The 12,574-nt window shown below is 39.2% G+C and overlaps 1 protein-coding gene across 1 annotated transcript in view; it reads right to left on the bottom strand.

Moving 5' to 3' along the window:
- Window positions 1-12,574, bottom strand: part of ADAMTSL1 (ADAMTS like 1) — a gene marked incomplete at its 5' end in the record, with an annotated part of 172,714 nt that overhangs the window by 103,322 nt on the left and 56,818 nt on the right. Inside the window, 2 exons of the mRNA XM_084225837.1 lie at window positions 6,984-7,141; window positions 10,050-10,124. Of these exons, the coding sequence (XP_084081963.1) occupies window positions 6,984-7,141; window positions 10,050-10,124 (233 nt within the window). The remainder of the gene's footprint in view (window positions 1-6,983; window positions 7,142-10,049; window positions 10,125-12,574) is intronic.

Here is a 12,574-nt window from a genome sequence, read left to right as displayed (position 1 = left end):
ATGAGCTGTTAGCCAGATGCACAAATGAGCAGGATAAAGGGTCAATCACGAGCTTACCAAGTTTGCTAATGAAAAAGTTTATGAATGGTGCCCAAAATGGAAACCATCTGTGAAAGCACCCACCCCAATTAATTATATATGCTAATTATATACAAAACTGTTGTCCACATTAGCTTTTACTATTCAGAATCATAATAGGGTTGTTTTAGATATTCCTCTGGAAACAGCAGCTCAGGATGCAGCATCAGTTAAAAATATCAATAGAATTTTGCATAAAGGAAGAAAAACAGAGAGAAAAGTACACAGCCAGGTAAAATCCATTTATCCTGATTATTATGTGTACAGAATCATAAATACATTAAGGTCGGAAAAGACCTCTAAGATATCCAGTCCAACCACTAACTTGACACTGCCAAGTTCACCACTACACCATGTCTCTAAGCACCACAACTACTCAGGTTTTGAACACTTCCAGTGTAGGTGATTCCACTACTTCGCTGGGCAGACTGTTCCAACATTTAATCAGCCTTTTGTCCATAAAACTTTTTCTAGTGTTCATTCTACAGCTCCCCTGGCACAACTTTAGGCCATTTCCTTCTGTCCTACTTGTTACCTAGGAGAAGAGACTGACCCCCACCTCATTACCACTTCCTTTCAAGTAATTGTAGAGTGTAAGTTCACTCTTTTTCAACACATATATTTATGTACAGGTATATCTTTATATAAAATAATAATTATAAAAATGATATTATTATTTTCTTTATATTATATAATTTAAATTATTTATATTAACATGAAATAAATTTATTACATTTATTACACTATAGATCTATTGACAGGAAATTTATTCTTTCAAAATATACTTCTATGTAATTAAACACTAGTCACAAATTACATGTTTATGTGTATTTTAAAAAAATGCGACTGTATAATCACAGCAAAATCAGGAAAAGGACAGAGAATGGAAATAAGAATAAAATTTTCACAGATCATCTTTGATAAAAAGTAAAATTGGGTAAGACATAAGAAAGACACTGATCTGTTGGAACAAGTCCAGAGGAGGTACATGAAGATGACCAGAGGGCTGGAGCACCTCTCCTATGTGAAAAAGCTGAGACCAATGCCTAATGATTTTTGTCTTTTTACTTTCATAAATTCTCTGTATTCTTTACACATATACTGGTAGCTTTGTAGCCTATTATTGTAACTTACCTTCATTATTTTCCTAAGCAGAAAGACAAAACAAGTTCCATACCCCCCATCCTATCTTGGCTCCTTCTAGGAACCAAGGGTAAAAACCAGCTCTTTGAGACACATTCTCATCAACAAATGTTAGGCCTATCTAATGGGGGAGGATTTAGAAGGGGCTTGGACTGTGGGAGGAATTGCATCACCACTGGTGCTCCTAAATTGTGATTTTTGTCAGGCTACTTTGCTAAACCTCTCTACTCAGTATTCTGTAATCTGTATTCACCCTGTGTGGGCAGGCTTTTGTGGACATTTTTCATATTTGCTCCTGGAGGCCTCTAATAAAGACCAGCCTTCATATAACCTCCTATCCTAGTACTATCTTGAAAGTGTGTGTTGCTTCATTTTTAGGTTCTTAAGGCATCAAGACAGTTGGGGTAGTTCAGCCTGGGGAATTTGCTCCAAGTACACCTTACAGCAGCCATTCAATACCTAGAGGGACTACAGGACAGCTGGAGAGAGGCTTTTGACCAGGACGTGTAAAGACAGGATGAAGAATATTTGTTTTAAACTGGAAGAAGGTAGACTTAGTTTAGATATTAGGAAGAAATTCTTTTGTGAGAGCATGGTTGGACATGGTAAAATGTTGCCCAGAGAAATTGTGGAAGCTCTATCCTTGGAAATGTTCAAGACCAGGCCAGATACAGCTTTGAACAAGTTGATCTACTAGATGGTGTCCCTGCCCTGGCAGCGGAATTGGAGCTAGAGAATCCTTGAGGTTCCTTGCAACCCAGACCATCCTGTAAGTCTATGCAGACACTAGGAAAGAGCAAATGATCATGACAGAGATATCAATTACAGAAGTAAAGGAGAAAGGGAGAAAGGAGCTAAACGGTAGTAATCATTTCCTGTTTCTCAGAGTGGGAAAACCAGAAAGAAGCAGTGAAAGTACTGCACCAAGTTTTGAACAATGAGAGGTATTCGTCATTTTACACAGTGTGTCATTCATTATGGAAACCATTGCAAGGCTAAAGGTCAAATATATTGATTAGGAATATGATTATGTTCTACATACTGTTAATGTAAATAATTTATATTGAACTGAAAAAAAAAGGTTGATATGAAATAAAAGCTGTACATTGTCTTGAAAAGATCTAGTTCATGGTTTTCTATACATTTCACAACTGCCAAAATAGGAGAAAAAAGAATTTTCTCGAACTTGTCCCAAGATTTAGTCAAGAAAATGAATGATTGTATCTCTTTTCAGGCTGGTCATTACTTGTGAGCTTGACCTAGAAATTGTTACAAAAATTGTGTAGTTTTTGGATATCAGGAGGTCAGATTGGGTGATTTTTGTGACAATTACTAAGAAAAGAAGCATTGAATGCAAACATGGGTTGGTAAAAGCCATTGATACAGACATGCTTCTAGCCAAATCCAATCTGCAGTGCAAAAATGACCTCAGGAAGATGAATATTTCAAGAGGTATTCTTGTTTTACAACAAATTGACATTGATCTCTTCTAGATGCACAAAAGCTGAATCACTTACACCAAACTTTAACTATTACTATTTCTGTATACTTAGCCTTAATTCTATCTCATCTACTTCCAGGAGTACCATCTTAACCCCAAGTTGTCAGCGCTTCCAAGATTCTTCACCACTTCCCAATGTCTTCTGGAAACATCTGCCAGCATCAGACCTAAATTGCACAGAAGACCCTTACTGTCTTGACTCCCAATCCTAATATGGTAATGCCTCAAATATCCAACAATATGTGAATCATAGACAGTAGCTCTTTGCTGCTCAAGCAAATTTGCAGCATTTGGCCTCTGCCTTAAAGTGAGTGCTGAAATACATTATTTCATGCCACAAAGTAAATCACTGTGTGCTCCTTCTTCAAAGTAACATTTAATCCAACCCTGGCCCTAGACTGACAGGGCCCATCAGCTTCTCTTCCAGCTGGCTGCCTGTACATTCATTATCTTCTGCATGCCCTTGCAAGTCCCAGGAAGTCTAGACTAAGTCCCAGCCTTATTTTCCTTTGCTAACCTGGACTGTTATCAAATGCATTTATCTCACCAGCACTTTCTGCCAGTGCTAGATTGCAGCTGAGCCAAGAGCTGTCTGGCTAGCTCCAGAGTTCTGCGTAATTCAGCATCCACTTTTGAGATGCATTTTATGACTTTTTGGACAATTGGTGGCCAAACCCCTGATTTCAGCAGTAACTCTGCCCAAGTGAACCCAGTCCTCTCCATTTCTTAATCAGCCACCCGCGCAAAAAAAGGATCAGTCTCTCCTGGCAGCAGCGCTTAGCCAAGGCTTGCCAGTCCTAGCAGTACAAAAAGACAACATCAATACAATGCAGTCCTAATCTATACAGCTCTAAAAGCCTCCAGACAAACATTTGTGCAATTCAACTTTATGCATCCCTCATGCAAAGGACTCGGTCTGGGCAAACACTATGACTACCTCATCGATATCAGGGATTTAAAACCAACGTAAACATAGTCCAACCTAGATCTAGGCCGACAATTATTTATCCTCCAAACCAAACCCAAGCCTAGATAATACCCTTCACTAGACCTTGTTTTAAACCCACTGGTCTTTGCTGGCTCACACCTCAGCCACAGGATGAAGGCCCTTGCTGTGCAAGGATCAGCCTGCGAAGCAGATCCTAACAGGCTGTGTTTCACCAGCCTCACTCTTCACTGGCAGTCACTGCTGGTGGTTCCTGTAAGCCTGCCCCTAATGCATTTCATGTTCACAGTCATCAGGTGATGTCTGCCCTCATTGTACAGCCATCTGCAGACCCTGTCTGACAGTACTGCTTCATGCTGCTCAAAGGAGAGCAGATGCGTGACATGAACTGAGTGCCCCAAGATTCTCTGTTCAGGTCTGAAAGGTACACTCCCAACAGAGGAGATGTTTTAGCACACACATGAACAAACATGACACCAGCCACAGAGCAGATCAGGGGCAGCTCTGCCATAAAGGGAAGGCTCCCCTGAGTGATATTGCTACTCTTATCTCTAGACCACAGAAACAGATTTCTACATGAAAATAGACCTTCATTTCTTCAAGATTATGTCAAACACAACACATTTTTCTTACAGGAAAGAGGCACTTCTATTCATGTGAACCAGAATTTTGTACTGAAAACATCAAAACAGAGAAATCATCAGAATTTAGGAAAAGTAGTTCTAGTGGGATTTAAGTTTACTGGCACCTTTGCTGGGTCTTTTGCCTTTTGAAAGTTAAAGTTTACAGTGGAGACTTATAATTCTCAAATGATCAGTATAAAAAATAAGAACATGAAAAGCTTTGCACCTGCTCTAATTTTGTGATAACAACTTCTTCTTTTAAAGACAGCAGTTTTACTGAACTAATTCTGCTATTTACACATCTTGTGAAGATTGCAAAGAGTTTTGCACAAGAGGATTGTACCATTGATTATTACAGTAAAGAAACAGTAAAGAAAATTGTAAACAGTAAAGAAAATTATACAACTGAGCTCTTCCAGGAACAGCATGAGGTTTCTTCTCAAAATTTTAAAGCACTTTGTGTTACCAATACAGAAAGTTAAGTGTCAACTCTCACATTGAGTTTCTACTTCTGAATTATATCCAGGTGTCTAACATGACCGGTCTGAATAAGAGCATTCAGGGTCAACTGAAAAGGATTACAAGAATAATTCTGGGACCAATGAAATTAAAACTTGAGTTCTCTACATCTACAAATTCATTTAGATCTGCTTGCATAAAAATCTGCATTGGTCCAGGAAAGTAAATCTTGACACCCAAAGAGATCCCACTTTGTAAGGAAAGCTTGCTAACACCACAGAGAAATATTTAACCTGATTTTTTCAAAGAGAAGTACTATAACTTCAAAACCTGAAGGGAAAATCATAATGGATAAAGCAAGCTTGTGAAACAATTTGCAAGCCTGACATAACTGAGAGGTAGCATCTTTGATTGCATGCAGCTGTACACGCATCTGTGCATGCTTATATCTGGTAAAATCTAACAAAATAAACATCCAGAAGAAAAAAACCTTGTTAGAAAAATAATTTAATAGTGCAGAATAATATGTGTGTTGCATGAAGTAATAGCCAAAGCATCTTCTATAGCTGTTGATTAAAAATGTGATTCAAGAGAAAAGAATTTTTTAGTGCCTAATCCAATGCAAAATTTAGTTCTAATCTCAGAAAAGATCCTACAGCCATGAACAGTGGTCAGGCGTTTTTGTTGTATTTTTCTACATCCAAAAAAGACAACAGATTTAACACCTAATGAGTCATTTTCTCTGTCTTTCAAAGGTATAAACGCATAGCAGAACTCAAAATAGTTTCACTGCAATTCAGCAGTGTCTGTTCTGCCCATGCCTAGCCAACTTGTACACTCACATTGGTCGGACTGTCATCATTTATACAGAGTACTCCTTTGATTTAACCAGCACTTCTTACCTTGCTTTGATAGAGAATGCAAGCACTAAGAGATAAAGGTGTTTTCCCTGTCATAAAAGGCAACAGTGGAAACATAGAGAGAGTACAACCCTCCTGCTGCCATTGCAGGACAATTGGTCTATGTGATTAGCTGTTTCCCACAAACATATTATAACTAGGCTGCCAGAAATTCACAGACAGCAGAAATAAAACAAAGTGAGAAATAAGGTTTACATTGCCCTGATGTTCGCCATCTCTGTATTACCTGCAAAAGAGGCAAATGAGTTTTAGATATTTTGAATTGAACAGTATCTATTTTAGCAAGGCATTGTTCTGCCATTCAAAGAGGAAGGAACGTATTCCTTAGTCCAGGCTTCTCCTTGTGAACAAGTTCTGAAAATTTTCATTTGCTTTTTCAGCTGCTAACATACCACTATGGACAGGGGACAGTCTACAGGACTGTGCTACTTCCCAAGCTAACCCATTCCAGCACAGCTCAGTTTAGCCCAGGACAATCACTCAGGACATTTTCCAGTTCGCTGCTCAGACCTCTAACTGCCATTAGCTCAAGGTTAAAGCAAATGTCATCTACCTCTGGGGCTCATACTGAAAAATTTACATAGTCCTGGACATGATACAGGTTTTGCAGTTTTACAGCTGAAATCCTTCAGGTTCTTTGGACCTACTGGAAAAGGATTTATTTTATTGCAACTTCCAAATGTTCATTTTCGTATGTTTGTTTTCCCACAGAATGTGTGCATTGCTTCCAGCAATGTGTTTTATATTACCTGGAAGAATAGAAATGCTCTAATGGGAAGAAACAATTTTCCTCTTATTGCCAGTGCAACTAAAAGCAGAACTTCAAAATAATGCCATGACTTCTTAAGCAAAGTTGTCCCTTTATTTTAGAGGTTGGGGGCTTTTCACTTTCTTTCAGTCTTCTGTGCAAATACACTAGTATACACCCAACAAACTATGGGCCAAAGATGTGTCTTTCTTCTTATCACAGACAAAAATAACTGCATGTCATGGATTTACAAGTACCTCAGTAGTGCATAAAGAAAGTAATCGATTTTTTCTTGAAATGAGTTCATCTTTTCTTTTTAGGGCATATATTGGCTATGCCTTTCTTGACATAAATGCAGTCCCTCTCTCCTGAGGAGTTTCCAGTGAGGCTTTCATCAGACATACAACCATAAAGAATTACATGTAGCTTTCAAGAGATATAGCCTGGATTAAGCTTTGTGATAAACATCTACTGGAAAATTAAGATCTAGAAAAATCTCTTTCATGTTCCTAGCACATCTTGCTTTACTTTATAGTTCTAAGATGCCAATGACCAAGACCCTCACCTTGATAGTAAAGTCTGCAGTGAGAGGCCCAGATATTCTTAAGATCTCCTTGTCAGGAAACTTCTGGAAATCAATGCTAGAATTTTCTACAAGGAAGGAGCCAGTGGTGCTGAGACTGTTTTCACTCTTCACACCTTGGAGAGTCTTAGTTTCTAAATCTGACAAACAGAAAAAAAAAAATTCAGGAAACCAGAGCATTGCAATTTGAAGTGAGAGCAGAAAAAAAAAAACACCAGCAAAAATTAGTAATATTGCAACTCTTTTCCCATAGTTATTCACATTTGCACACTTTCCTTTTCTTTTTTCTCTTCCATCTGCTTTTTGTCTTTGTTCAACCCTTGGATTTTTAGCTCACATTCCCCTCCTCACCCATAGGTCATGTTTTTACTCTCTTCCAGACATCCTAATCCATTCCTTGTTAGGCATATTTGCTGTTGTTTAACTCACCCTCAGTAAGTCACGCTCCTACATGGAGCGTGACTCAGACCTTGGCCCATGAGCACTGCTAAGTTGCTGTACCCTCTTGCAGTTCAAAGGTGGGTCACTAACCACATGTTGTTGTGGCAGACAATTAACTGAAAGCAGGATGTCCAGGAAAGAAAGATCAGTATGACAGCAATCCCATTTCCTCTCCAGAAGCAGTCTGACCCATCCCAGAGGAGTAGAAGGGGAACGTGGGTGCTGAACCCCCCTGAGTTCTCCATCTGTCTCTCTCTGTATTCACAGTTCCCCAAAAGGACATTGATTCAGTTACTGTTTTGTAGTAGCTACTTCTGATTGTCATATGAAAAGTAATGATAATTCTTTAAAGAGAAGTCAACAGTCAGAAACTAGGTCTATTTCATCATTTGGCTAGCCTCCCTACCAACTTCAGACTAAGCTTTACAGCACATTCACCAGTACACTGTTTCTGGTAGTTATTAAAAAGCAACAGGGCTTTTCATCACGAAAGATTGCAAAGCTGCAAACCTTTCACATATATTTATGAATATAGGCAGAAAAACTCTAACACAGTGAGGCAGCTAAGGCATGCTATTAATCTATAATGGACATATATTTTCAAAGACAATTAAAGAAATAAAGTTTTTATTTGTATATATTGAGTTGCTAATTAGGGAACAAAAAATGTAATTGCAGTAATGACACTGCTTTTCATTTTGGATTAAGGAAACTAATTAAGGAAGGAAGTTGCCAAGGCAGTACGCTAAGAATTTTCACTGTAATGATGAATTCCTTGGTTTTCAGTGAGACCAGTCTCCTCCTTTGTGATGCACTTGGCCATCTATTTGTTTTTGGCAAGGCTGCATGCATAAGGAATAAAGATGGATTTAAGAGTTGTGTATATATAATCAGCCTCCTGTTGACTTCTCCCACAACCGAGGTTCACAGGGGAAAATACTCCCTCCCCCGGAAACTGACTGTAGCTCATACATATTTAAAATCCTTTGATGGGTAAACAGAAAGATTCATGGAGACATCTGAAACAAGAAAGAGATATATTTGGACTTATTCATGTTTACACAGTGCAGTTAATCTGAATCTCAACCAGTGACTGAGGCAGACCTTGCTGATTCAAATCTTTTTGTAATGAAATATGATAAGGCCGAGTGAAGCTTTAGATCCATCTCTCCAGCTAAAATCTCATTTCTCTCTGAGCTGTCTTATAGCTCAATTTCACTGAAACGATAACCAAAGTACAAAATTTTCTACCTTGGAAGAGAATATCTATATTAGAAAAGAAGACAAGGGAGAAAGGAGGAGTGGATGTCATGTACTGGGAAAATAATATCAGCCATACTGGAGTAGCTCAGTGATATCCAAAGGGCCACTTAAAGCTGAGGTACAGGTAGCATTTGAACTTTAACAAAAACATAATATATTTTTTGCTTGGTTTATAACCTGTAATTTGCTGGTCTTTATCCTCCGCTTTAAATCTGAAGAAGCCAGTGCTTTCTCAACACAAGTAGGGAGCCATAGTACAGGGCTAGTAAGCCATTCCTTACTTTGATACCCTGTATAAAATTTTTGGGTGAAAGAAAAAATTAAGACAGTGAAATGATTTGGTGTTTCACATCTTTGCTGACACTCATGTTTGTACCTACACTGACAAACACAGAAGACATGAATGATCTGTACTGCAGAAAATTCCTAAAGGCTTTTGGAAAAGGAAAAGGATAGCCCGACTTATCTTACAATAATTTGTGCTACTGGGAGGTCAGGCAGTACAGTTTGGGGTTTTATTCTGACAGTGAATCAAATTTACTAATACTCTAATATTAATTTCCTGCTGATAAGAAAGGAAGCAGCTTGTGAGCAGCTACTGCACTGGAAGATGAGAGAGAGGGTGCCAGGAGCTTTCTATTAATGAAATAAATGTATTTGCCTTCAGCTCTAGCAGCATATTCTCAAAGCCTGAGACTCCTCCCAGAAAAGAGGGATATACAACTGCTGGGATACACAGATGAAGCAGGAAAGTGTTAGAGCTAAATGATGGACTAGCACATCTCAGTGATCTTAACTCCTTGGAGCAGTATCACTGCTAAAGAACCAGGTTTCATCTTTGTACGTGGTTTCAGATCTTTAGAGTGTGATTTTGTGCGTGTGTGCATGTGCATAGGCACACGGTGTGAGTGCAAATGTTTATCTAGGGGAGAGAGAAAGATCATAACAGAAATGTGTTGAAGTAATGAGCAGCTTGGTGGCTGAGCTGAGCTGCAGGGAAGCTTATACTTTACTGTTCTCAGTATTTCTTCACTCAGTGGTATGTACTTTATTAATTTTAAACAAAAGAACTTGACACCAAGTGAGCCAGCCAAAGGATAAGCAAACAGAAATGACTGAAAAATAATGGAGGGGCAAAGAACTCTGCACTGTTGGCCAAGGTCTGCTTTGAAAAGAGTGTACCACTGAGATAACTGGGTCTGAGGAAAACTTCTGAGAGCAGGACTCATCTGTGTATTGAAATCAGTGATCTGAGAGAGGGAAACCAGACACCACAGTGTAAACAGAGTGCTGCAGGTTACCAAGGCTCTCTTAAACAAGGGTACACCAACTTCTTCTACTTACATAAATGATCAGGTCCTTTCAGTACGAGGCGAATTTGTCTACTTCCATAGGGAATAGCAACCACTGTATCATCCACTGCGGAATGCAAAAACACATGGAGTAAATAAGCAAGGAAATTCCCATCTGTTTTAAAATAAGCATTGAAATAGGTGTTTACAAGGCAGTCAAAAGAAAAACCTTAGGACCAATTAAAATCGCCAAGACTTACTACTAATAATCTGAAAAAGGAACTTATTAAATGTAGTAAGAACCTTCTGCTTAGAAGAATCCAAACCTGTTGATTTTATTTATCCCCAACTCCTTCACAACTATTTATGGTTTTCATGAGTAACCAAAGAGTTTCCATTTCATCACATCTCCACTTAAAACTCTCAAGTATTTTGAATCAGTGTTTGTGGTGAGGTAGACAAGAACTTTTTTGATATTTAACCAGAATAGTTTTCCCATTTCTCACGTGACATTTTCCCACTTAAACCCCACAGCTTCTCCATGATCCTGTCCATACTATGTGATGGTCTCCTCCTGCTTTCAGGTATCCCTTTCACACCTCTTATTTTAATGACCAAAAGGGCTATAATTCTGCTTCCCTTTCTACACTGCTGTGATAGTCTGTCCGAAATTTCTCTCATTTGTCTCATGATTTTCATCATGAAAAAGGACAGAAACTGAGACCACTGAAAGATCCTGTTTGATATCCGGGTTTGACGAAAGTCTGCCAAGCTTACAAGGCCAGGACGTAACTCCCAGCCTGCCAAGTAATTGTGCAAAGGAGCACCTTGACCTGTTCTGCAACAACAAACCTTGGAATTTCCCTTCCTCTCGGCTTGGATGGACTCTTTTCTGGAGTAACTTTTAGGTGGTCCCCACAGAAGACCCCTCCTCTGTTTTGCAACCACTGTGACTGACTGACTGAGATGGGAGAAGCCTCTTCTCCAAGGACTGAGACATGAAACCCTCACATAAAGAAAACTCCTTTTCTTCCCAAGGATTGAGACTTAAACCTGGGGGGGAACTGGCGGGGGGAACAGACCAGACTGTGCTGTTTGCTTGCGGGTACAGACCGTGATGTTCACTTGCGGGTAGTGATTATTGGGACTATTGGACCAAGAAGGAAACTATTGCATTACTTTCCCCCCCCTCTTTCGCAATCCTCCATAGGATAAAACCCCCCAGGTTAGCCAGTCCAATTTGAAGATCTTCCCTGCGCTTGGAACAACTCCTCGACTGATGGAACCTCGGCTGGACCCCGAAGACCCCGTCGCTTCCACGGGCGGTAGCTATAGCCTCCTCTTTTCTCTTTACCCCCCTACTTTTCTATATGCTTTCTCTGCTTTCCCTCTTTTCCCTCACACGCATTTTGCTGTGATCATTCAATAAAGTACACTGTTTTGATTGTTACTGCAAACCCCTTTGCCATGTTGGTATTTTGTACTGAGAAATCCTTTGGAAAGGAATCATCACGAAATCCGTCAATAACGACGGTTCGTGACAACTGCTAGCAGAAAGCCCTTGGAAAAGCAGAAGCCCATTAGACTGTCATGTAAATAGGCATTAATGAAGGATTTTGCACCTATGAATCCCTTGGGAGCTTTGCCAACTGCATTTAATCTGAGGTGTGAATTAACATTTAGGTCACATGCAGCTGTGAAAGTTAGTTAGGTCAGCATTTCTAAAGAGGCAGTAACCTCAGTAATGTCCTGAAGGGAGACACAAAGACACAGAAAGACGTCATAAAATGTTATATTTGGGTTATGAAGTGGTCTGCCTAGAGAATGCTGACCTGGACTAACCAGCACATTTCATTCACCTTTCCCTATCCTTTCTGCCTTCCTGTGTAACTGGAAGTTGGAAAAGAAAAGGTATGCATGCCAAAAAGGATTTTTTCTGGGGAGTGAGAAGGTGGTAGACATGAGAGGAGTAAGTCTCTTTCACTATTTCTTCATTAGAACTGCTCACATCTATGTTATGAAATGCCTTCTAGCAGGAGCTACAGCTCTGCTCTCTAAAATAAACAGTGTTTTACTTTGTCAGGTGAGGCCAACTTGGACAATAAAAACATTTTATCTTTCATTCAAATATATGAGTTGGGGTATGACACTTCTGGGCAGACCAAACTGGGAAAACTCTTGGAACCCAGTTAAATCAGGATTGTCACTTACTAGTGAAATAGTTGTTGATGTTGTTATTTTATATCAAAGCTAGAGAGCCAACAGACAGAAGAACACTACCAGAAGTAGGAACTTTTAAGCAATAAATTCATTCATCCAATCCCATAATACCTCAAAAAGGGTGAACTAGTAATCCTTTAAAATTTTAAATTCTGTAATGCAGCATAGGAATTCTTGACACTCTTATATTTCAAAGCCTTATGGGATGAAATACTCATACTTTTGTTGCCTCTTACTACCGCAGAAGTGAGGTGGAAATGTAAGCAGTCTCTCTAAGTGCCACAAAAGTTGTGTGGACATAAAGACTGTACAAATTTTCAGGCGCTTCTGAACCATGTCCCATTTTCAAGTTCTGAT

Source organism: Fringilla coelebs (assembly GCF_963513975.1).
Source record: "Fringilla coelebs genome assembly, chromosome: Z".
NCBI classification, from domain to species: domain Eukaryota; kingdom Metazoa; phylum Chordata; class Aves; order Passeriformes; family Fringillidae; genus Fringilla; species Fringilla coelebs.
Note: the sequence above shows the minus strand (reverse complement) of the source record. Positions and strands in the feature narration are given on the sequence as shown.